Source organism: Ceratotherium simum, chromosome 2 (assembly GCF_057802395.1).
Source record: "Ceratotherium simum simum isolate JZ-2026a chromosome 2, ASM5780239v1, whole genome shotgun sequence".
NCBI classification, from domain to species: Eukaryota; Metazoa; Chordata; class Mammalia; order Perissodactyla; family Rhinocerotidae; genus Ceratotherium; species Ceratotherium simum.
The window spans coordinates 87,675,513-87,702,869 of NC_141901.1; the positions used below are offsets into that span (position 1 = coordinate 87,675,513).

At 38.3% G+C, this 27,357-nt stretch overlaps 1 protein-coding gene across 1 annotated transcript in view; it reads left to right on the forward strand.

Annotated features, from left to right (window-relative positions):
- ERICH3 (glutamate rich 3) overlaps positions 1-26,464 on the forward strand; it is a 99,006-nt gene extending 72,542 nt beyond the window's left edge. The window contains exons 11-14 of the mRNA XM_004431580.3: positions 513-749; positions 10,218-10,667; positions 20,606-20,731; positions 24,099-26,464. Of these exons, the coding sequence (XP_004431637.2) occupies positions 513-749; positions 10,218-10,667; positions 20,606-20,731; positions 24,099-26,452 (3,167 nt within the window). The 3' untranslated portion in view covers positions 26,453-26,464. The remainder of the gene's footprint in view (positions 1-512; positions 750-10,217; positions 10,668-20,605; positions 20,732-24,098) is intronic.
- The last annotated feature ends 893 nt before the right edge of the window (positions 26,465-27,357 follow it).

Genomic DNA, 27,357 nt, shown 5'->3' on the forward strand with positions numbered 1-27,357 from the left:
TCTCAAAGAATGTGCTATTCACAGTGTTACTTCTCAGGTCCTTTGGACTTGATTAATTGAATTTTTCCACTTCACTATTCATTAACTTGATATCCAAATATTTTGAACATTCTTCCTATGAAATATGACCTCACTGGGTCTCCAAATTAACTTTCATTATTATAATCCTGTTCTCTTCATTTTTAATTTATTTCTAATGTATTGTTTTCTATCAAGTTCTTCTCTTGTCCATTTTGGTTATTGTAGATGATGATGTCCATTTGTAAATGAACTTTTATTAGGTTTCAGGCTTGTCATTTGAAGCTTCATTTCTTTTGTGCTCTTGTGTATGTAACTGATTACAATCTTTGATCATCGCTGTTAGTTTTCCATGTTCTCTAATTGTGTGAAAAAGAAGTGAAGAAAGGCTGAGAGAAGAGGGGATAATGGAGTCAAAGTTCTCATTAAAGTGAAGTGGGTTAAGTATCAGGGATTCTATTTTCATTCTCACAGTGGGGATTTGCTTTTCTCAGAATATGAAGAAGATTTTGAAGCAGATGAGGAGAAACAAGATGAGAAAGCTAATGAGGAAGGACGGGCTGATGATCAAATGAATGGAATGTCAAAGTCACCCTGGGATGATGAAAAAGATAACTCAGACCCCGGAAAGGAGAGTGAAACCTTGTGGCAGGAGGCACCAGATGCTGATGACAATGTGAAAGATGAAGGTGCTGGACGCTCTGAGAGTGAATCGGAAGAAGATAAACAAGGCAAGTTGTTCAGCTTATCACGTGACACAGACTGTTTAGCGAGTGTGCTTCCTACTTTTCTTTTCCTCATATTTAATGCGCTAATCCTCTTTTAAGGGAATATTTAGAGCCTAGTTCCGTTCCCTAAACAGGGGATGCTGGTCAATCAATCCGTAGATATCCAAATTCTGGAGTCACTCTTTAATCCTTTCTTTTTCCTTAGTTTGATGGGATTTTTCAGCAGGGTGTTAGGTAAAGCTCGCAGTGACAACATTGTCTGTTTACTTAGAAAGTTACTACTTTTTTAAAAAAAAATCCCAAACTATCCCCTCTTAAACACACACACACACACACACACACACACACACACCATTTTGTGGCTTTGGAAAACTGAAAATTACGTCCTAGTCAGTTAAAGCGAAAGTCAAAGATTCCTGCTGGAGCTCCATTTTTTTTTTCTTCTTAACTTACCTTAACATAGGATGCTGCCATATTAGTTTCATGGAAGGATTCTCTCTCTTGGCAGAGGTGGGCCCCTCACAATCTTTAAGCCTAAAATGACTCTGAGAAAGATGCCCTCATCATCTGAGGCCTATTTTAAATTTTTAAGACCTTTTTGAAGACCTAATTCACTGAAATAATGTCTAGTCAAAGAAGGAACCCATTTCCTGCTTTGTCCCATAAAAGAGTTTGGCCAAGGCTCTGTGGTTCTTAGTCAATCAAAGATCTTCCCCGGTACATTTGGATCATATACCAGTAATAACAATAACCCTCTTTTATATGTAAGTATGTGTATGTCTCTGTAGTTTGCTTTAGACTGGAGGATGAGGTCATATTATAATGATTTTTTGAATTGCTGTCCATTTTCCCCATTCTTTTCACCTCTCAATTTTTTTTCTGTATAAAATCTTAAATTTTTGAATTCAAGAAATATATTAAAATAATATAAAGTAAGAGTAAATTAAGTAATCAAGTAATCACCAGAGCAAATAGTTAGTTTATAGTTACACTTTCTTCAAAAAGGAACCCAGGCAAACATATTCTAAAATTTCATGCACACATATCAACACAATAAAATAGAGAGCACAAATTGTTTAGAGTAAAAGAGAAGATAATTTTACTAGGAACTGTAGACGGGAGCATGACTATACTTGAACTAAAAATTTGACCCTGAGCTTCCTGACAGTCAAAGTAAAGAGTGAAGCACAATGTGAAAAATTAGAATGATGTTAACTTTCAGCAAATTTGAAAGCAAGATTTGCTGCCATTTTTATTATAGCTGAAAGAACTGCTCAATAGTAAGGTCAGACATTGAAATATTTTTTGTAAAGTCTTAAACTAGACCTTTTCTGTAATTTCTCTTAATACTTACATTTTGTGTTTCTAGACATGCCTAATATGTAAGCTCTTTTCTCTACAAATTTCTCTGTAAATTCTCTATAAATTTACCTTTATATTGGATTTAAGTTTGTATTCCTATATGACATAGAGAAAGTTAAAGACTCCAATGGAAAAGTGATGTCACCTGAGTGGGTAATTTTAAAGAAACTATCCAAGTGACTGGAACCTGGAAGAAGTTGAAAATGTGTTTGCATATAAATATAACTGGTTCAAAACACAAAGGACTCAATTTTTTTATTTCTTTAGTAATGGTGGGCAATTATCAAGTGTTGATTTCATGAAGATTCAGTACATTCTTTCAATATGTGGTCATCGGGGGATTATTTTTGTGCTGCATAATCACCTTGCTTTCTTGGGATCAAACGGATGTTTTCTAAAGCAGAGTAATTTTTTTTTGTTCAAACAGAGAAGGATATAGGCAGTACTTAGATCTTCCTTGGAGGGAAAGCTTTAATCATTTAGAGCTGTAATTATTGAATAACTGACAGCGACAGGTGAACACTAACATTGACTACTGCGTGCATATAAATAATTGGAATCCTGCTTTTGGAAAGGTATCTTTTAGGTATTGTTTATTAAGACTATTTTGTGCTAAGCCCTGTGCTAAATATTTTACATAAATTATCTGATTTACCTTAAACAACCTCAAAAAGCAGGTACTTTTTCTTTTTATCTCCATTTTACCAGTCAATAAACTTGGAAATGGTGAGATTAAGTAACTCACACAGCCAGAAAGTGGTGGAGCCACGATGCAGACATTAACCAACTTCAGACCCTGGATTTTGGAGAAACAATGTAACATTTCTGCAAATCAGAAAATATCCACTGATTTAAAATTAAAGCAAATCCCCCCAATACAAGAATTTTGCTTCCTTAAGAATATACATTTTAGAGGCATTTATCTTGAGCTCTTTACCTTATCCTATTCTCTAGCCACTGTTTTTTTGGTTTTGAAACAGAGGAAATAAAAATGGGTTTCTAAATTTACCCAAATTTAACCTTCTCTTCTCTGTATGGACTTCCTTTCCCATTCCCCGGCCTTTTGCTCAGTTCTGGCTCATCATCCTTCTCCTCCATGGCACTCTTCTATTTTGGCAGCCTTCATTGAGCTCTTTATTTTAGAAACTCCATCATTCAGTAGTTCATTTTTCACTTATTGTTCATGTGTGTTAACTTTTGCCCCTCAAGTTAATTACACAAGGTCATAGCACACGAATTAATTACACTATGAAAGCTAAGACAGTATGTTGTCTCTGTTATTCCTCACAGAAGTTATTTCCTAAAAGATAGTTTGTGAATATTAAACAATTAGTTGATTGTTTTAACACCAAGAATACTAAGGTGCTTTTGTTAGTGCCATGATAGCTAGTTACATTTGTGCTGTTCAATTGTCGTTGGAATTTTATTGAAAAAAATTGTATAGAGTTAGCAGCATTATATAGATATAGAACATAGAATATTTTAAATAGGTATGCAATGAAAGCTATCAGAACATATAAAATCTAGTCCACAAATGTTGGGAAATTTTGGAGCCAAAAATTAAATTGGCCAACTATTTTATCTTGTCATTTTGATAATAACGTTATTAAGCTATCCTTTTTAAGAGCTCTTTTGCCTCCTTGGTATTTACATTAAAACTTTGCCATTATTCTGAAATAAAATCTCATTGCTTATTACTGTTTCGTTTTTCCACCTCCAGGCTCTTTTATTTTCCGTCTCTTTATTTTGATAACCTGACCTTGTTTTGTTCAAAAATATGCCTTTTAGCATGTGGAGTATCAGAATTAGAAATTTCATCCAGCAAACAAGAAGCATGTATTAAAAATAATAACGACATGATAGATTCCTTGGAACTCTCTATTGAAAAACCAGACAGCATTTCATCTTCAAAAGTGTAAGAGGCATATTGTGACCACTGAATCCCAGACACCAGTACATCCCTTTTATTGACATGATTAAGAATCTTGCTGTTAGTATTTGGTTGTGTTTCATTTGAACCTGCCTGCACCTGTTCCCAGAGGGCAAACAATTGCCCGGGCTGTCACTCTTGTGACAAGTCGGCCCCATTTAAACAGCCGGCTAACAATTGCATCGGCCGCCTTGATGAATACGCTGTGCTGAGCAGCCCCGGAGAGATGGAGTGCTGTGGACTGAAAGCTGCCTAAGAGAGGACCCTGCTTGAGGAATGATGTGTGAGACTCACCATCGTTTAAAAAGAACGACGGCTTCCTTTTCTCTGCATTTGTGTTGGCAACCCCAGGCGCTAATTCACCAGTTGAAAAGATATTGTCATAGATGAATGTTATAGAGGTTGAGGGGAAAAGTGTCATGTGGCTGAGAAGATACTTTTAGACTTTTCTGGGCAATTTGGATGATAGTGCCTATGAGTGAGAGGTAAAGACCAAGTAGCTCCTCATGAGAAAGAGCTGAGAGAAAACCTGTTCCCACAATATGGAGAAAAGAAAAGAAGACTTAAAGCGAATAGTTTTTTTTCTAGTAAGAAAGATATTTCACTTGTGCTATTTTTCAGTCTATTGAAGAAGTAAATCTTATAGACTTTTAAAATCCCAGAATCACAAAACTATGGTTTACTTGACTCACGCACTTAAGCATCTCACTCATTATTTCTTGGCCTGACCGCGGGCTTGAAGAGAAGCCTGAGGGAAGCTGCTCCTTCTGTGGTGAAATGAAACGCACTGTGAGAACACGCTCTGTGGACTCAGTGTCACTTGTCTGCTCCTCGGGCCACAGACAATTAGGGGAAGATTGTCTGTGGCCTTCTAGTCAGAGTAGCATATGTGTGATTTTTGCATAATTAGTCAAACTTGAATTTTTCTTAATGGTAGGAATTCTTCAATCTATAGTCACTTTTCAATTCTTGAAGTAAAAAGTCATGGCTTTCAGATAAATACCTAAATGCAGCATCATCTTTTCATTCACATAAAATACTTTTCTATGAGGTGTTTCTCTTGAGTTTTGAATCTGCCTTGTACATAGTAAGGCACTACTGAGACACCCAAGAAAGTCTTGTGAAATGCACGGCTGATTGACTAGATTAATGGATATGTGTAAAAAAACTTGGGCAGCACATTGTGACGCCTGATTTGGTTATATTCTCAGTATTTTAGGTATGCATTTTAATGTCTAGAAAGTATAGTTAAAGGTAAATATGGAGGAACTCTTAAGCTTTTTAAATTTTTTCTTCTCCTCCTACTATATCTGCATTTACCTTTAGATATTTATCCTTACAAAGTAATGTATATATTTGTGTCATTGATTAATTGAGTGAATGAATTATCAGCAGGAGGACATATGCTCTCCCTAAGACAAATAACTAGTCACTGTTCATAGCTGGGATTTAATGATTTCTACTTCTATTTTCATTAAGCATACACTTATTCTACAATATTGATTGAGTACAAAGCACTTGTCTAATTAGGCATTATTGTACATGAAAATATTGACTGAACCACACTATCTAATACAAAATATAAACATTTTTTTATGAACTCATGAGTATAATCAAGATAGAACTATTAATACAAGTAATAGTAGGGTATATAAATTCATGTGTCATGGCTAATTTGAAGAACATAGGAGCAGCATTTGTGCAGATTTTGCTGAACCCTTGGACTAAGGAAAGGGAAAGAGAGACACAATTTGTACTATAGTTCAGAAGGGTGTTGGGTCCACTGGGTTGGGATACATGCTATGTCGTTAAAGTGATCTAAATATTTCACTGAGTTTACGTATTTAAATTTGTGCACTTTAATCAAGGTGTCTGTATGGTCTTCAAGCTAGTAAGCCAAAAACAAAGTAGTTAAAATCAGGACACTTATGGAGAAAATGACGAATTTAAACTGTAGTAAAGCCGTGCTCCATGCTAGGGGAGTGTGGAAATGATTGAAAACTGAGGACAGGACTTGTAATTGGTTCAAAAGGGACAGTATGGCTACTGATTGCAGTACGAGAATAACAACCGCTTCTAGGAGAGCTATCTGCAGTCACTTTAGGAGAATGAACAAATACCTTCATGAACATGTGCACTTGAGCTATTGTGCTCATGCCAAGGGAGGCAGTGTCTGTCTAGAGTGTGTGACCTCTGCAGAAGCAGGGACCTGGCCTGCCTTTTTTTCTGTGTCTTCAATACCTAGAACATTGCCTGACACATAGGAGGTGCTCATTTAGTGCATTCAGTGAATGAATGAATCTATGTCAGTGGGTAGGAAGGTGGAGGACAACTCAGAACCTAAGCTATGAGGAGAGAGAGCAGAGCTCATCCTGACTTTGCTGGACTGGTGTTGACTGTGGGTGTGTGTGTGGTCGGTGTCCTTTGTCAGGTGTATATCAAGTTGGCTAGGCAGGCAGTATAAACAGTGGAGATTTAATTTCATTGGTTAAAATCAGTGGAGGTAACTGACATTATATATATATAATTTCCTATATATGTATAGGTAATTTTTGTGAATGCCCACACAGTGTTCAGTAAATATTTGTTAAGTAACAAGTCACTAGATGACGTGAATATTTTCGTACACATAGTATCATGGTCAGTATTATAAATAAACCAAAGATTTTGACAGCTATCTTTTGCTTTGTTTTCATATTGTGTGCCTCAGAGTGTTTTAACTGGACTCCGTCTGGGTGCTAACGTGGTGAACAAAATGAGGAATGACCAATAGAGATATAAAAGGGAGGGCAGACCATGAATTCCATTAGTTCTGATATTTTGGAGAGAACTGTTTTCCATTTGTCATTCTGAGAAACAGAATGGAAAGTTAGCTAAGAGAAGCAATGGTGGGTCCATGACAGTGGGAGCTTTCTGTCTGAAGGCCTTTTGGCAGCTAGAGGGGTCTTGGTTTTACTACAGTGGGTCATTACAAAAGAAGTGTTTTACAAACCTTGCTACTTTATAGCTAGTGGACATTGAGCATTATGTAACTTCTTTGGGCCTGATGTTCTAGATCTAGAAAAAGAAGATAACTATTCTACGGGATTAAATGAGATGTTTGTAAAATGCTTACCTCATTATTTGGTACATAGTAAGTGCATAATCTTGATCAGGTTTTATCTTTTTTCCCTCAATAAATGGTAACTGTGGTTACTGTTCTTAATATAATGTACAGGGTGGAATCATGAGAAAGAAATTTATGAGAATATCCTCCATATATGATTTAATAGAGGGAAAATGACTTAAAATCATAGAGAAAGGATTATTTGATTTGATTGGGTGAAAATTTTTCTCATGTAATTTCTACAATCACTTATGGAAAGCAAGTAGAATTATCTCCATTTTACAGCCAAGAAAACAGAGGCTTAGAGAAGTTAAGTAGCACAGCCAAAGTCAAAGCTAAAAAGTGGCTGAGTCATGATTGGAACGCCTAGGTTTATCTTACAGAAAAACACATAATTTTCTCTTAATTTCATGTTGCATGAAATAGTAATGATGCAAAAGAAGGAATAGTTATCAATGACATGAAAGAGAAGACAGGGAAGGATTTGGGGACTGATTGAATGTGGAGAAAAGTCTGAGATCCTGCGTAGGACATGGAAACATGGCACCAAACTTGCTGGCTTTGGCGAAGGACTCAGGCAACGAGCGCAGATCATTTCTTTACCTTAAAGACCAAGAGCAGATTCTTTCACCATCAGTGCCTGTCCAGAGACAAATGGAATTGGGTAGGAGGGTAGGAGGCTGAGTTGTTTACCGACCTGCCTCCAAGGTAACTTTTTCTCTCCTTATGACAATAAAATTTACATATGTGCCCTCAAAGTTCCTTTATATTAAAACTTGCTTTATTTCTAAGAGAATAAAGTTAGTGTTGAAAATCCCATTCCATGGTCCTAAAACATTTTGAGCTTTTTTGTAGCCGAAGTCTTGCCCCAGTGTCTGTATGAAAATGAGAGTAAGAAATGAGAGTGAAACTAAATCATACAGTGAGGTTAAGAGAGATTTGAAAGCTGAAATGAGTTTATATGGGAGGTCATGTCCCCTCGCCACTTTGAGGCCATTCATTCTCCTGATCTTTCTTCTCTAAAGGACCGACTCAAAATTGAACCAGGACGTGTTTCAGCCTTTTGAAATAAAATAATACAATTAATAAAAGCTACTGAAGAAAGATAGAGGAGCACTCATTTTTTTATTCTGTGAACAACTCTTAGAGCCAAAAGTGAGAGTCAGCATGTCAATATTCAGATGGTAGAGATGACTATTTTTTGAAAGTGCAAAACAAGTATAACGTTGTGTCCTAGTTAATTGTGGAGTTAATGAAAGCCATTGATCAAACCACTAGCAAACAGGCGTTGTTTTTCTTTTTTAAAAAAACAAATGTGAGATGCTTCAGAGAGGAGGAGCTCGTAGTCCCTAAAGTTTCTGAACTGGTACAAATAAGATGGAGAACAACTTTCCTTGATCTGCTTTGTTCCCTACAGAGACAATATATCCAGATTTTATAAATTGGAGATAAAGAATGAGTGGCTAAAGTATGTGATTCCTTTGAGAAACAGCGGTCATCTGGTGCCTGTCAAGGTAGTTGGGAGACAAGGGCAAATGGAATTGTGCTTAAGGGGTTCTGTTACTTAAAGGCTTTTTAGAGTTTGTTTTTTACTGCTGTGGAGCATCTCTTGAATCTTTGTGGAAACACGGATATGTCTCTGTGACTATACTTAAAATGCTAAGCCCTGTCGTGGAGAGCTGTTGGGGCTGGAGGGACTGAGAGGAGAGGATAAAAGCAAAGACAGGTCTTTCTTTCCTTAAACCCTGCACCAGCTGCTACAGCCATCCATGTAGCTGCCACGCAGAAATAAAAGAAACAGAAAGAAGAGTGCGAAGCATACAGAGGAGAAAACAAGAAAGCTAGGCGGCATTTAAGTGTAGGATATTTAATTTGAAATATATTCTATAAAAACAATTATAAACACAGATTTCTTGGTTAAAGAGTCAAAAGCGAGTTTGTATTTCTCTGGCTTGCAATGTGAGCGGTGACTTTTAGGCCATGCATCTTCCTTATAGAGACTCAGTGTGTATGGTACTTTCTTGGAGATTTTTAGAAGTTTTTTGTGTAAACCATTTTTGGCTCTGGTTTAGTTTCTAGACTGGATATCGATAGCATCACATCTGTGTACTGCCTAGATCTCCCAGAATCTTTCAGCGATCCTGTGTGCCCGTCTCCCAGCTGCTGCACCCCCTGCCGTCTTCAGAGGACAGCCCTGGGCTATTAGAGTTGCTTCACCCTCAGGCACAAAGAGCCTGGAAGTGCCAGGGACTTATGTCCCCGTAAGGTGGCCTGTAGCCATGTCTAACTGGGGCAGAGTATGAAAGCCCAACTCTTTCCTCAAGGGAGGGAAATTCTAATGTAATATAGACTTCAGAGGGCCCCATGGGATCAGGCTGAGGTTGAGATGTTGCTTGAAATAGCTCCTTTGATTGATTTCTTCCCTTCTCTGCCCTACTTCCCCTACACTCTTAAGAGTTTCTCCTGGAGCATATCCTTAATACATCACTTCCACAAGAATCCTCATCTCAGTGTCTGCTTCAGGGAAGCCTGAAATAAGACAATATTTCCTTCTACACACACATACACACATACACAAGAGCATCACTTTAAAATATTTCTTAAATGTCTAGGTATTGTGCAAATGCATAGACCTTCTTACTGTACCCAGCTACCAGGGTATACTAGTATGGTGGGTGTTATAATCGATGAAAATTTAAATTTTATGCACAGAGAATACTGTGGCTATCCAAGGTGATAATTAAGTAAGTGCTCTTGCTGAACAAGTAAAAGCTTTTTCAATTTCTTATATAACAAAATAGGTGCTTACAAAGGTATCCCAATAAAATGGCTTTCAAAAAATAATACAGTTGGTTTTCAGTTAAATGTGATTTTCTGTTGAAAACTTCTGTGGACTCAAAGATTACATAGGTTTTTCTTTAACATGACAATTATCTAGACTATATGGGAAAGGGTATCAAATCTACTAAACAATATTAAAAATTTTAATATGATTAATTACTAACATAATTCCCACAATTAAATCAGTTGCTTTACGGAAAAACAGTGATGTCTTCATTTTTATTTTTTGTAGATGTAAAAACTGCTTCATCAGCCTCATCCAGAAGTCAGCCGTATTCTAGTTGCAGTGAAGATGAATCTGCACTGGGGGACAGGGAAGCCCACTCTGAAAACAGTCCAAACGAAAGTGCCAGCAGTTCATCTTCACAGGAGCTGAGTGAAAATGATGAGCCAGGAAAATCCCACCTTCCAATTGTGGATTCCCTAGAAATTGAAACTGAAGACCAAAAAAGGATAAAAGCAGATGTGGAGACCAAGCTTCTGCCAATAGAGGAAGGCTTAGAGAATGTTCTTGAAGAAGAAACAGAGGAAGGAACCCCAGTGATTGCAGAGGGCTTATCTGAGAAATCGAGGGAACATGTTTCCAAGGAAGAAAGGGAAAAGGATAAGAGTGAGCTTTGGGAAGGAAGCACTGTGAAGGTGAAGGACAAAAAGGCAGGTGCCCTTAGGGTGGAGCAAGGTGGTAAGTATGGCCAGTGAGTTGGCTGCCGTTGTCCCCACGCATGGAAGCTGGTTTTGGTCCCTGCATTCTGCCAAAGCTTGAGAAACAGTATTGTGATAATGCCAGAGCGATTCGATTGTTGTCCTATTTCTCTCTTTGTCACATAATCATACACGTATTTTCAGCTTGCTGTTTTCCTTCTATTGCATTTTAAAAATTACTTGAAATTCTTCTATAGCATGTTTCCTATTTTCTGTAAATCCCTTCCTATGGTAATTCTATCTCAAGAATCAAATAAAACACAATACGTGTCTGAAGGCAAGGGTATGTGTGGCTTTTTAGAGGTTATTTAATACTAGCAATGCTATTTGTTCCTAGCTCTATATGCACTTCTATAGACATAGCTAACACTGATAGTGCTTACTGTGTGCTAGTTCTAAACACTTATAGGCATTAACTCCTCTAATTCTCACAACAGCCCAATATCCCCATGAGTTAGGTTCTAATATCATTTCTCTTTTTTACAGATGACGAAATCATGGCTTGGAGAGGTTAAGTCAATTGTCAAGGATTCTACAGCTAATAAGGAGCATTCCTAGGATTTGAATGCAGGCAGAGTGATTTCAGATTTTCTAAAGAGTTCCTATTGTATCTGTGCAAGAGGAATTTATATTTATATAAAAACATAAAAATTTCATAGAAAATTCCAAACTTGACTTTGAGATGCTCTCTGAAACCACATAACTTCCTCGTCCAGGGGGTGTATAGGACAGTTCCATTTGACATGGGAGGAGTGAGAAGTGTCCCAGGATAATGAGGCCCCAGTACCTTAGACACATGGAAGGTCTGATACTTTTCTCAACTTTAGGAGGACAGTTAAAGGACTGAGTTGTGTCTTGTGGACAGTTGAATTGTGCCTGCCAGATACTTGGCGCTCACATAGCTGCCTGTGCCCTGTTAACTCATACCTCCATCCTTTCCCCGCTCTTTCGTCTGTCTCCCTTGCCAACATGGTGAGCATTCTTCTTGATTCCAAGATAAATTTGTTTTCACATTTTAATAGTACTAAAATCCAGCTGTATTTAAAACTTATGAATACTTTAATAAATGTCTGTAATATTTCTTCTAGGACATTAAAAGCTGTTATTAAACCACTGGGGCCTACGTCTAGGAAGTGAGGATGTTGAATAGTTATCTTTCAATTCAACCATTACTATTAACCTTCTACTATGTGCAGGGCACCATGGCCAATAGGAAATGTGTAAGAGAGGGTTCTGCCCATAAGATGTTAAGAGGAAGGCTTGGCACGCCGATAACTGGACAAAGGTCAGTAGTCATAAGTAAAACCAGACAAGGTACAAATGCCGTGGGGTTTCTAGGAGAAGTCTCATTTGGTTTCACCTTGAAAGTTTTCATGAAGGAGGTGTTTGAGGAAGACTTGAAAGTTTAGATAAGACTTTGAAGGCAGAATGGAGAAGGATTACTGCATTCCAGACGGTGAGGTATAGCAAGGGATATGACCTTTGAATAAGTTATCAAAAATAACTCTAGAATGAACAGTTTGACACACTTTAGCCCACGGGCAAAATCGGGCCCACCACATTTTTTTTGTATTGCTGTGAGCTAAGGATGTTTTTAAATTTTTTTTTTTTAAATGACTGGAAAATATCAAAAGAAGAATATGTGTTGACATGTGAAAATTATATTAAATTCAAATTTGTGTCAGAAAATGAAGTTAAATTGGAACAGAGCCATGCTCATTCATTTACATGTTATCAATGGCTGCTTTTGCACTACAAGGGTAGAGTTAAGTAGTTGCAACAGAGATCCTATGGTCCACAAAGCCCTAAGAATTTACTGTGGGCCCTTTACAGAAAAAGTTTGCCAACCTCTGCCCTAGAATTATACTACAAAGACCCCCTACATTTTCAAAAAGATTTTGCCATATATGAGTTAAGATTCTTGTTAAAATATGTTTGAAACTTTTATAAAATAATTCAAGTTGTTGATCTTAGATTTCATTCCTCAATTCTGGTACATGTAATGTATAACCTAGAAAATTTGTACAATTTGGCAAGCTGCTAGTCAAAAAAAGTAGAGATGTTAAAGTTCAATAGTAACATTGAAATTATTATTATTATTTCTTTTCTTTCCACTTCAGAAAACTAGATTGTTTACCTGGATTTGTGTAAGTAGATATCTTTTTGTAAAGTAAGATGCACATAATGGGCTGTCGGCTGTAATTAAGCGATGGATAGAAGCAGAGATGTTGGACTAGGATCATGTCACCTGGAACATAGTGGGATTTTTTCTAGATTTGTGAAATGAAAACTGTGTTGGTTTATTATTTTTCTCAAATATATGGGAAACCTGTATTCTTGACTTGATAACATCTATAATTGTAAAACATTTTATCATCTTTTTATTAAGGCAGGTTCAATACTAGATGGCAAGGCTTGTAACTATCTTTCTTATGCTCTAATATATGTACCAAGTCTCTTTATCAGTGTTTATTTTTCATAAGCAACTTATAAAATAACATGAAATTACATTTAGAAAATAGAGAAAAGTAGTTTTAAAAAATTACCCCATAGATTTATCACACATACAAAAATCACTTTCAATATTGGGTCAGGCTTTTTATTTATAAACTTAGAATTTAGAAAGTTATGTTGTCATAGTTTTCTAAGATGTTGTATTCTGCTTTTTATCCTTAATGTTATACTGTAAGCATTTTTTATGTTATTATGTAATCTTTATGAACATTTTTAATGTCTGTGTGTTATTCCATTCTGTGGTTTTCTCATTATTTAACCATTTCTTTATTGTTGGATATTTTTATATTTTTTCTTACTTTTGCTATTATTAATAGTACATTAGTATCTTATTACCTAAGGTAATTTCAAATTTATGACTATTTTCTTAGGCTAGGCTCCAAGAAGTATAATTTCTGGACCAAAGACTATAGACATTTTAAGGTTTTTGATGTAGTTTTTTCTTACATAAGATTGATTGAAAAGTTTAAACAACACAGAACATATGAGAATAAAATGAAAGCTAAAGTCTTCCTTGAACACTCTCTAATCTTTTTCCTCAAAAGATAGAGAGATAACTGTGGATAACAGTTTTTTGCACATGATTCCAGAAAGTTTTGTATATTATACATATATAAATATATACATACATATATATATGAATATATTATTATTATATACAGATGGAAACATATGCTACATTTGTTTTTCAACTTGTTTTTATCTCACTTGACACTGTATCTTGAACATCTTTTCATATCAGCACACATAGCTGTACTTTATTCTTATTACTGTACATGTTGTTCCATTGTATAGACTTAGTATTTTATAACTTTGCAAATTTTCTTAAAAATATGTTGATTTCTGTGCAACTCCTGTTTTGTTCTATGGCCTGTCGTCAAGAAAAGAACAAAACCTCTGGGTTATGGAGGCCCAGCGGCAAAGAGCATAATGTACACTGGAAAATAAGACATGAATAGGTAAAACAAAACAAAGACCATGTAAAATATTCAAAATGATGTAGAAGCATTAATGCTGTCAAAACCTAAGGATGAGTAGATTGCGACAGTTGGGTGCTGATGTTTTTTATTTATTTATTTTTTTAGCGATAGGTGGCAGGCTGAGCTGACCTTGAGCTTAGATTTATAGAACACTGGGGCTAGAAGAAAAATTTAAGATCATTGAATTCAACTTAAACACAGAAAAGGAAAAAAAAAATGACTGACAACTGGAAGGTGGCAGAATGAGGATTAGAATTCGCACCTGGTTTATAACTCAGTATTCTTCCCACCATACCATGCTCCTTGTGGTTCTCAACTTTTCACTGAAATGTTTATCAATATAAAGCCAAATCAAATTAGAATGAGAAAATGTTTAATTATGAATTTTATATATGCTGATTCATATCAGTTTCTGGGATTGGAGTCGATTTGAGTACAGGAAATTAAGAAATCAGATCCAACTTTTTTCTTTTTTTTACTTTTTTTTGTACTTTATAGTATATACAATTTGGCTTACTCTTCAAAACCTGTGGCCTTTTAAAAGTATACTCAAGGAAATGATGCAATAAATTTGTACGTATTTAAAATAGATTAAAAGTCATAAACAGTTTCAAAGTCTTTTATATGAATAAACAATTTCTAAGAAAATTTCAGATAAAACCAACCAGGTCTTCATTGCATAATTCATAACATTGATATTAATGCCAAGCAAAGAGGTTATGGCTATTTTCTCTTTCTTAACCAAGTCTTCAGTTAGATGGCTCAGGGAAAGAGGGATGGAACCAAAGTTATATGCTTGAAATGAAGGTCATTTAGGTGACTATGCTACAAAACCAGCTTATATAAATTAGACCAGAAGCCTGGTGAAGATTGAAATATGTATATTTTGCTTAGATCTCAGACTAGAACCTTGGGTCAGAATGAAATGTAGGCTGAGAAAATGAGTAAAAGATTTGCTCTCATATTTGTGTGGTGCTGAATTAATCATTTTTCAATTAGACTTGGAAAAAGAAGTGTGATTATGTTAATAGTCTATGGGCTAAAAAATTACATACAATTAATGATTTTTTGTAGTGTCTAAACTAGTACAACTTAATCTGAATTGTTTTCACTTAAGATCATAGCAGTTGTTAAATTAGTAAAGTACTGCATTCAGCGCCTTCGTACCTTTCAGGTTAACGTAAAATGATATTTCCCTTCTAACTATTTTATAATATGTCTCACTTAATTGGGCTTTGCCCAGTCCACCAACAAATCAGGTGAATTGATATAAAAGGTGTGTTGTCCTCAGTTAAGTGGATAAAGTAAAACAATATAATTTCTAGCTACAATGAGATAGTGTCCTTGGGAGTTAACTCAGTATTATAGGGCGTAATGTTATTTTAATGTGTTTATTTTTCTTTATTTTTAGTTTAAGCTGTCTTAATGCATTGCAACAGGATCTTTGCAATATGTTCTAATGGTGGAACAATTCAGGTGCATTGATTTGTGAAGTTAATATAATTTATACATTATGAATGTAAAGAAAATAAATGAAGAATAGAGTATTTTGATGTAAAGTATAATATAAAAAGTATATGGAAGTAGGCATTTTATGCTTTTACAGGTTTACCCTGCTATCCAAAAGTAGAGCATTTTTATAAAACTTTTCGTAAGCCAAAATTGCATAAAGCGAAGAAGCAATTACCATCAATTTATATGGGAAAAATTTGGGGGCGTTCCCAGACCCCCAAAATAACCTACCGAAATAAATCGAGATAAAGCACAGATGCTGACAAACACAGTTCAAGGCTATGATGGCTTGATGCTGAGACGCTGAGTGTAGTTCCTCAGGAAGGAGCTTAGAGCGCCACTGTCGCTCCTGGGGGTACACGGGGTGACCGCTGCCTCTGTAAGGGCTCGCTGCCAAACAAACGCTGAACAGTATTTTCACTTTTTTTGTAAAAGCGAATATCCTCTTTGGATTTCTTTTGATTGGCGAAAACAGGTACTAACGTAGGTCTTTCGTAAAAACGAAGTGACAAAGTGAACGAACTTTCAGATAGTAGGGTAAACCTGTATATGGGAATTAGGAGAAGTCATAGTGCTTGGCCAAGTAATACAAACCTAAATAATGGTATGAGTAAAGCACAATGCAATTTTGTCATCCTGCTGGCAGGATAGAATGGTCCTGATGAAAGAACAAGAAAACTCTGTATTGTGAGCTGCAGTCTAAATACAAGTTCTTAGTGAACAGTGAAAGCATGTCATTATTTGTCCCAATAGATTTCTTCTGTCAGCAAATATTTGTTGGGCACCTGCTTTATGCCACACACGGTTCCTGGTGTGAACATAACCAAGTCCTTGCCTATATGGAGTTTATATTCTAGGGGGAGACATGCCCAGCAAGTACAAGATAACCACGTAATGGTCTATCAGGGCTAAGTGCTAGAAGAAAAATAAATCAGGGTGATGGTTTGGGGAAGGGGTAGTGTTTTAGGGATGGCTTCTCTGATGAGCGGACATTTGAGCAGGGACCTGAATGAAGTGCAGGGATGAGCCACTCTGTCATCTGGAGAAAGAGCACATGAAGCAGAGGAAACAGCAAATGCAAAGACCCTAATTGGGAGCAGAGTTGCTGAATGAAGGATTTGGAAAGGAGGCCAGGGTGAGAGGAGCAGAATGGACAAGCCAGAGAGCGGCAGAGGAGAAGGCCAGAGGGAGAATTTTATTTTGAGATAGGAAGCCATTGGAAACATTTGAGCGTAGAAATGTCATGATCTGAAAGCTTTGAAGAGACTATTCTGGCCGCTGTGTGGAGGACAGACTTCAGCTTGCGGCAACTGCTATCTTCGAACAGCTGTGATCTTGAGTTTGTAATTAATCCTGGGTTTTTGTGGGCCATGTTTCAATGCCAAAGCTAACACAGGAACATCTTTACTGCGTAGGTAGATGATGTTAGTCATGAATTTTGTCTTGGGGAGTTGTTGGGAAGATAATTGATTGGCTACACAAAGAATGATCAAAGCACAGGGCTAGTTTTCAAGGTGACCGGGAACTTAGAATAAACTGAGATATACCTTTACTCTGCTCTTATAGCCTTCTTACGTTCTTAAAATTCAGATGAAAAGTTCTTGGCAAAACTTTCTTCTGATGTTGAATTGCCCAGGATTCTTAGCGTGCTTTAAGGTGGGATCAATTTGTTTTGTTTCAAAATAAGCAGAGGAGATGGAATGAATTTAGAAAGGTTGCTTACTAATATTGAAACCTGTATCCTTGCCACGACTTTTTAATTACTAAGTTATCAAAATGGAAAGAATTGGTGGAACTTGTGACACTGTTAGCTGTAGTGCAGGGACATAAGGCTTTTCATCATTACAGGTGAAATTGTTAATTGATACCTTCTTTTTTGAAGAACATGTAGAAACATATATCAAAAGCTTCTAAAAATATCATGTTCTTTGACCCAGCAGTTCTAATTTCAGGAGTTTATGCTAAGGGAATAGTCAGAAATAAGTACAAAAATGATTGTAAGTGGCACTTAAAATAGCTTTATAATCACACACACACACAAAAAAGGGAAATAACTCAATATCCAACACCAGGAAATTGGTTAACCAAATTTTAGTAAAACCTTATTGGAACATTCTAGGTAGTTATTGAAGAATCTTTTTTATTTAATGATATGTGGAAATAGTCACAATATATCGCTCAATGAATAAAATGGGATACAAAATGGTATCTATAGAAAGAGTAGAGTAAAAAATACTTAGAAATCCACCAAAATGTTAACTAGTAGTTCTCTCTGAGTGGTGAAACTAGAATAATGTTTGTTTTCTTCTTTATGCTTTTTTATCTTTTCAAGCTTAGGTAATGAATATGTGCTATTTTTATATTTAGGGAAAGTACAATATATATTATTTTAAAATATATTTGTTTTCATAATAAAACAGCTAACATTGTAATACAAAAAGATTTTGGTGTTTAAAAAATATAATGTCCTATATCATTTGAGTGGAAAAGGTGCTTTTCTAAGAAATTCTCTGTGTGGGTCTCTTTGATTTTGCTGTTAATACTCTGAGAACTGACAGTTACCTTTGCTTTCAGTGGTCACCTTTATGGAGAGGTAAAGGAGAGGAGCCTTGGGGGATGAAGGGCTAGACAGATAGAGGAAACAAAGGGATGTGTCACCTTGCTGGCATGGGGGTCCAGCATGCATAGTCCTCCCTTACGATAGTAGTTGAAAACAGTCAAGGTTAGACACTGGCCAAGTTCTTGCTTTTAAGTTTCAGTTTCAGAAGAGCATCTGAGAAAAAAATGACCGAGTGAGGCTTTCTCTGGTCTCACACCTAATGAATCCTTGATGCTCAGGCCAGGGTCCCACTCTTGCTGAATCTGAAACTGGCACCACCTAACTGTATAGGCTCTCATCTACTTCCAAAGCCTAACCTCCAAGGGCAAGCAGCAGACGTGGGCAAGTGGTGATCACAGTCCTGAGACAGAGGGACTGCAAGCTTCACTGGCAATTCTGAGTGAGTTGTAATTTTCGGATTATGCTAGTACTGTTTGGCTTCTTAAAACAGTCTTTTGGTAAATAGCTGCTAATTGCTTATTTTACTTATTGCTTATTATTATTATTGTAAACCATATTTCTTTATAGCCTGGGGACTACTTGGACAAAACCCTAGATGTCTTGTTGGCTCCAATGAAAGAAAGCTTCATGTAATTGCTGTGAAATCAGACTTCCTCCCATCCCTGTCCTATCATCCTTGGGAGTTCTGTTATTCAGTTAGCCAAACAGATTTATATGCACAGACCTAAAACACTGCTTATTTAAACTCTCTAGTTATACAGTGTTAACATTATTATAGTGGGTAATATGGTATTTAACTTACATGTACTTTGTTTATAAGGTTCCTAAAACAAAGGTTGACTTGATAACAAACCCAACTATAATGTAGTTGTCATGAGTTGATGTCATCTGTAACCTATGTTATTGTAAAAACTTTTTTATTTAGCATATTGGATGAATGAGGAAAACTGATGTTCAAATTTTTTTTAAACAGAATACATTTTAACTATATGTGTCTCTTTTAATTTTCATGTTTGTCCCCTTAAGATTAATATAATTGTCATTCCATTTTTTCCCCAAAAGCCACATGAAACAGGTATTTCACTGTTTTCAATCAGAGAGAGATCAGTAACTAACTAATTACTCCTTAGCAATTCCCCTTAAACTGAGCAAGAGACTATATTCTAGTTTTTTTCTCTAAGTACAGTCTTTGGGTCAACTGAATCAGAATATCTGAGAGGAAAGGAAGGAAGGAAGGAAAGAAGAAAGGAAAGGAGGGAAGGGGGAGAGAAAGAGGGAGAGAGATATAGAGGGAGGGAGGGAGGAAATGGCATTTTGAAGATACCATCTTCTCACGTAGGAAGGCAGGTCTAGGACCAGTGTTTTTTGAGTGAGCTTTTGTTAACCAGAAAGTGGCATAATGGTAACTGTCAGGGATTTAGGGACATGGATTATCAGATGATAGGCAAGGGGTATAGACAGGAAGGTGTCAGAAACTAAAGACAAACAAATGATGTTACAGTGTTGCCTAAAATCACACCAGATTGGATGATGATACTTATAACAGAAATGTTCATCATCATCATCATCATCATCATCATCGCTATTATTTATTAAGTGCTTAGGAGTTTGCTAATAAGTGGAAGATGAGCATGTTCTATATATATTCCTTCATTTAATCCTCCCAATAACCATTGAGTAGATATCTCTTTTTGGCAAATGAGTAAACCGAGGCTTAGGCTTAGGCCAAAGAACTTGTTAGTATAACTCAGTTAGTATGAAATATGGTTGTTGAACTTAGGTCTTTGTGATCCTGAAGCTCCATGCTAGTAATCAGCTGCAAATAACAGGAATTTCTACAACAGCTTTTACTGTCAAATTTATAGGAACCATGCAGTAGCTTTTTTGCTCTGTCCACATGAAGTATTGAGGTCAAATCACTAAAATCTACTAATGGATGAAATGCTCGTAGTATAGTCAGCTCTGGTAATTTTAGCAATTTAAAAGAGCATTGATGATTAGTGTCATAAAAGCCATGACACATGTTTCTAGAAAGGAAAAGGCAACTAGACTGCTCTTTCAATCATCTCATTGCATGAGCATTTGGCAAATCTGTCACTGCTTCCGGCCGTTGTCTTTTTTTAATGCAAGTATTTCTTTGCATGGATTTCTTTACTTCGTGATCTATTGTGTTGTCTTTTTGAAATCATAGCTTGGAAGCTGTTTAATCTTAACAGATTTTTAAAACAAGGTCACATTTTAATGTGAATGCTTTGAAATTAACCCCACTTGCCGAAATGATGTGAAATAGCTCAGCAATGTTCCTATGACCCGTTTTTATACCTTTTGATATTTTATATGATCTCCAATCAGTTGGACAGATAATAGCTGAAGCCGTGGAACCTGGCTGCCACTGCCACAAGGGCACTGAGTCAGGTGTCAGCAGTGCAGATGAGGGGGAGACGTACTCGAGGAAGCCGGAGAACGACACAGGCGCAGGTAAGGGCACGTCATTACCTAGGAAAGACCTTCCGAATGCTCTGCAAAGACAGCCCATTCCCATCCGTCATCTTCCTGTCCTTGTTTCCTCCTCTACCAACTCTCCTTTCTTTTCAACTAGTGAATGTGATGGCAGGAGATGGTTGAGAGGCCTTAAGGGGAGCTTTAAAGCTGCCATCAGAGAGGAATGTTATTATTCTTTTTTGACTAGATTGGTGCCTAGAATGAAAAAAAAAAGGACTTCAGATAATAAAAAATATTGGTAGGGATTTGCAGATCGGTCTATTTCACAGCCCACCTCCCAATTAGTTGACCAGGTAGGTGGATTTGTCTCGCTGACCTGTTAGAGACGTGGAGAGCCAAGGCAGATTCCACAATGATTTATTTGAACTCCTTATTATTTAAAATTGGGGAAGAATTCATTGCCCAATGAATTCTTGACGTGGCTCTTGGGGATGAGCATTCCAGCTGCAGGAGGGCCAATCAGAGTGACTCAACAGACCATGACTCATGCATATCGGGTCAAACGGCTGTGTCCTTGAAATCAGGTTTCCCCATATCTAGTGGGTAACTTTTTAAAAACATCCTGATTTGAATATATGTGTGTGTGTGTGGGGGGGGGTGTTTTTCATTTTACTCATCATATGGTTGTATTACTCCACCTCCAATTTTCAGTGATAGTCATCAAGCATTTTGAGGTAGTTGAGATTTTACCCTATTTTCAAGCCAAGTTAGCCAGCCACAGTTTCATGGATGCTAGTGGAAGACACAAGACTCCTGGGTCAGAGAAAAAGGACTTTATTACTGACAACAAATAGCAGTAGCCAGAATATTTGCACTTGCACTGGTTCCATGAACTCCAATTCCCCCTGGGCAAGATGGAGAGGGCCAGGTGGCACTTGAACGTGCAGTGGGCTGAGTGATAGAAAAAGGACCCTGAGCTTAGAGAATCCACATCTTTTAGAGTGGGCATTCAACCAGAGGAGTTCTAGTTCACCTCCCCAAACATTCTGCAATGCAGGCACAGTAGTTGTTATCAATTAACTCTCACTCAAGCAAGAAAATCTAATCTACTGTAAGCAGTGGCAAGAAAGTATGGAAGGAAGGTTGGTTAGGGCTTTCTGTGTGTCAGGCACTGTGCTGAGCATTTCACCGTTTACTATCACAAGGATTCTGTGAGTCAAGCATTACTGTTCCCATTTGATGGCTAAGAGAATGAAGGCTTAGAGAGGTGTTACTTCCCAAGTTCATACAGCTAGTAAGTGGCAGAGCGGACATTCTCCCCCAGGTCTGTCTGACTCCTAAGTACACACTCATTCCACTAAATCAGATTGCTCCTGTTTGTGAATATTGCTTGCTCTCATGTTCATTATTATTTTCAAAAGCCCATGAGGCTACCATCGAAAACCGTTGTCATGTTTTTATACTAATATTTCTCAGAAGGGCTCCAATTACTCTTTCTCCCTTGCTTCAAGAATGTCCTGACTCCCCTGGAGTGTGCGTGTTCATCTAATAGCTCAGCTCGATGCCATTAGCACTTTTGCTCCTAGAATTTAGGCATAGTATATTATTATATGATGGCGAGGCAATTTTATTCCCCTGTTTTCCTGAATGTTCTTTAATTAATCTGTAAATTTAGAGGCCAGCTTAGCAAAACAGAGGATTTTATTTAAATGTTTTTTATAACTGATTTTTAAATATACTTTCCTGCAGGAATTTGATTAGCAACAGATATACTATTATAGAGACTTGACACACACTGTTGTTTCTCATTGTTTCAATTTAATTTTGTTTTAAACCAAGTAATAATCTGTAATGAAATAAAATGGACCATATTCTCCCAGGTGAATTGGCTACATGTTCTCTGAGTGCACATTTGGTTCTGCATTTCCCTCTGGGAGCTTCTAGGTACAATTTAGGAAATAATGGCTGTGATATGCTGAGGACCACCGATGAAAGTCAGCACTGAACCTATTGACAGACCTGAAATTTCTATTTTACTCCTTTGAAAGAAGATATAAAAAGTTAGCTTCCAAATACATTTTTTAAGAGAAATGTAATATCAGCCATTATTGCCTTACCTCAAAATGGTTTATTGTAATAGCTGGCAAGAGACGAAGGGAATGCAACAAAGGATAGCCATGTTTTGTATTAGGAGAGGAAATGGAGGGATAAGACAGTCGTTGATGAGGTATCAGAATAGGAAAGAAGTGAGTAAGAGCAGGCCTTTAGGTTTCTGGTAGACTGTGGCTGATGGGATGGGGTGAGATGGCTCACAAGTAAAAAAGGCGAGCAGGTAAAAAAAATGAGCGAGACACTTTTGCCTACTTTATAAATTTACATAATTTGAAGGATGACTTGATATGATAACTTACTTTATAGTATCCAGTACAGTGTCTTTTATAAATGAAAAAGATTAGATTGGTAGAAATTATTAAGATGACCATTTTAGAAGCTCCTATCTCCCTAAGTATTATTTTGCAGTTGGAAAATTTAAATGCTTCGTGTATTTGGCATGCCGTACCTTTATTTGTTTTGCATGAGTCATTTCAACAGAAACACATTGCATTTGTTAAATAATAAGAAATCCATTTGAAGTCTTTGAAGAAACATGTTGACTTATATTTATAGAAGTATGATAGCTAGTATACCCAGGTTTGCCAGGGAATTATGGATGAGAACTTATGAAATACTTCAAGAAGGTTATTTATGTTGAAAATTGTCCCAGGCTACAAAGTCCTGTCTTGCTCTGTGATCCTGTTGTGCCAAAGGCAAATCAGTTTCTGAATGTAGATGGGAGGTATCCTGACCTGTAATACAAATTGGTATCTTTAGTAAAGAGTCTTACCTTGAGCTACAGTGTTATTTGATGGCTAAATCTAAATATAGTAGCTTTAATATATGAGAGTAATGTATGGGATAATGATCAGCTCACACTGTATTATGATTATGTTGCTAAATGCCCACATGAATATGAGAAACATAGGCTGAGGACAGGCATCTGATGGCGCTATAGGGAACAATGATTTTTCTAAGAAGATAAAATACTGTTTTTCTTATTGCATAATTTTTCTGCAAGTCTTAACGTTTCAAATGAATGTAGGAGGTGTGTGTGCATGTGTGTATGTGTGCGCGAGCGTGAGAGATTTTACTATTCTAAGACATGGAGTTTTTGTTTGTTTTCAACATTTCTGATGCTCAATTTTCCTTTAAAATCAATGTGTCCATTAATTTTGATAGCATTTCTTTTCATCATGGAAAACCCCTTGATATTATGTATAAATGTCTCATATAAGATTATGTATAATATCTCCTCCCTTGTGCACTTTGATTAAAGTAACGTTATTTTCTAACCTTATTTTTATAGCCCCAAATTTAATGATGGAGGAAAGTCCAGCACTCTACTCAAACAAGGAATCCAAGCAAGTTGACTCAGAAATGTATACGCTGCAGAAGAAAGAAGCAGTGGAGGAAGATGTAGTTCCCCAACGCAGGGATGCTGATGCAATAGAAGAGGAAGGGGATGCAGCTCTGTGGGAAAAAGCAGGGGTTGATGAGGTTCCCTTGGACCGGTGGAAGCCAACAGCAGAGCAGTCAGCATTGGTAGAACAGTTTACAGAGGAAAGAGAGGTCCCTCAGGGCATAGCAAGTGGGGCAGGGGCAGCAGTCGATGGGGATAGAAGGCTGAATAAAGAGGGGTTAAACTCCATGGGAAAAGAAGCAGCAACAGACTCCGGAGGTCTGCAGGAAGATGAGGCTCCCAAAGAGCAGATGAAAACAGCGCTGGAGACAGAGAAGGCAGCTCCTGAAGAGGAACAGGGTTTGGAGAAGTCACTGCTTCCAAGCAAGGCAGCAGCTCTGAACTTAGAGCATGTTCAGGAGACAGCAGTCTTGAGAGAAGCAGTGATGCCAGAGAAGAGAGAGGCTAAGAGAGGGGAGGCTATGAGTGAGGCAGGGCCCAAAAAGCCAGATGTGGAAGAAAGTGAAGAGGAAGCATTCACAGACCTAGAGGGACCCATGAAAGATGCTGTATCTGAGAGAGAGGATAGGTCAGAAGAGGCAATACTCAGGGGAGAGGAACCAGTCAGAGAGAGGAAGGCAGTTATGGGAGTGGAAACACCTTTGAGCTCCCCAACCTCTGAGAAGGCCCAGGCAACCTGGATGGGGGTTTTGGAGGACAGCCTGGAAGACCTTTCTAAGGAAGATGCAGATGGGAAGGAGGTTGAGACTGTGGCAGAATCTAATAGGGAAGATGATAGGAAAGAAATGTTCCCTGAGGAATTAGATGCAGCAACAGAGAGGAGGAAAGCTGAGAGGCCAGAAACACCTCTGGGGGAAACTGAATCTGAGAGAGAAGAGGTGACAAGGGCAAATACCCTTCAGGATGAAGACACTTTATCAGAAGAGCAAAAGTGTAAAGGGGAAGAGAGGGAAACTGTGAGGGAAGGAAGACCCGAGGAAGAGACACAAGCCCCCCAAAATGAAATGGAATGTGATGCTGAGGATGAGGCACCGGTGGGGGCATCTGAATTGACTGAACACGCAGGGCCTCAAGGAGAAGATTCACTGAGAGAGGGAGGGGTGACCATGTTTGAAGCAGCAGCTGGATTTGAAAAGTCGCTGGAAGACACGGCAGCTCTGAGGAAAGAGGGAGGAGGCGAAAGACTGAGAGAAGCTGGAGACACAGAGCGGGAAGGCAAAGCAGAGCTTCTGGGCAGGGAGAACATGGCTCCTTCAGAGCAGGATGAGGGGCCCGGCCCAGAGGGAGAGGGTGTGTTAGGAGCTCCTGAGAGTGAGCTCGCAGGACAGGCACAGGCCCTTGAGGCCAGGATCACAGGCAAGGCCGGGGAGTGTGCAGCCAAAGATCAAGGTGGCCTTGCAGGATGGGAGGGGAGGGAAAACAAAGAGCCTTTACAAGGGCCAGAGGGAGTAGGGGTCATGACAATGACCAAAGAAGATGTTCCTGAGGGAGATGCCGTGATGGCAGGAAAGTTGGGTGAAGAAGCGATGGATGAGGAGCCAGAGGAGGAGGTGCATAAAGAGTGCACCCTGGGGGTGGGAGTGACGAGGAATGGGGACACAGAGGGGGACAGGAGCTTGCTGGGAGGAGTGGTTGTGGCTGAGGAAGATCTCCACCAAGGAGGAGGAGCCGCAGAGAAGAGGGAGGTGTTGGAAGATTCAAAGACACCTGAAGGGAAAAGAGAGGCAGAGAAAGCCGCCTCTTTTTCAGATGTTGCTGATGAGGAAACTTGGCACCGAGTGGATGAGTTACAAGGAAAAATGGCAGCTGCAGAGAAGGTGGTGGCAGAGGAAACAAAGCTGAGCGGGGAGGAGGTGCCGGTGGTGGAGGAGGTGCCGGTGACTTGGAGACTAGAAGCTGGGGCGGGGACTGTAGGAGCACCCTCAGATCTGGAAGGGAAGACCCCACAGCCAGGGCAGGATCAAGAAGACGGGGCAGCTGAAACCACTCAGAGGGCAGAGTCAGCGGGGGAGGAGCCCAGGGTGGGGAGCCATGCTGGGGGGCAGGAGTGGGGTGCAGCTGAAGAGTTCAGACTAGGATTATCCCAAGACAGAGAGCCAGAGCTGAGGAGAGGGAGTCTACCGGACATGGAAACACTTCCTGTAAAGCACGATTGCACTGGAACCCAAGAGAAGCAAGAGAGGGCAGTGCAAAGAGAAAGTAAGAATGCAGACGTTTCCCCGAACAACACGAGGGCCTAAGAGACGTGGTGGCAGACGGTGAGTTTAAGCCTGATCTGTTTGCAAGATTAAACAGATACCCCACCTGGGGTCCCCTCCCCTTTGGGATGGCTCATCCCTTTATCAGTCCCTGCATACGCATACACACAGGCTTCAGTTCTGTGCTGCTTAGCCCCAAGACCATCAGGACAGGGGCAGATAAGGTGGAGGTGGGCCCAGGGCACACACAGTGAACCACAACCCACAACCCACCTCTATCCCCTTTGCAAATCTAAGTCCCATTCTGTCGTCACAAGCACAGCTCTCTGAAGTAGCGAGATCTGTCCCTCCCCTACAGGGCCCCAGAGATGAACTACAGAGAGAATGTGCCACAGGGAGGCACCACAGAGGAAAGTATCAAACTCTGTTCCAGCATTCACTTCCCTTTCAGTGTTTAAAAGGATGGCTGAGATTGTCTTTAAATGGGCTCTATGCCTTCATTTCTGCAGTTTTGTGAAGTTTGATATATACATATAGATATATAGCATAAATATATAAGGTATATCAAAATATTAAAAATATATAAAAATTATAAAAGTATATGTATATATGTAAAATATTGAAGACTGTAAGTAAAGACCAAAATTATTTTTGGCGTTTCCTTGTTTTCCTGCTATTTCCTTGATACCCTCATATCCTTTGTGCCCAGTTTCTACTATCCTGATTATATTCAGAGTTCTACTATCCTTTTTATTATTTTTCAGGATATTTTAAAGATGTCTTTTGGAAGACATAAAGAGTGGAGAAAGATTCACCCAAGCATCTCGCCGGAATTTTAGATTTTATCTTTTTTTTTTTGTTAATCACTGTGCTGCCTGAGCTGGTTCCCAGTCTGTCACTGCTAGTCAGTGGCTCAGCGAGCACCTCGAGAATGGCTGACTAGATCC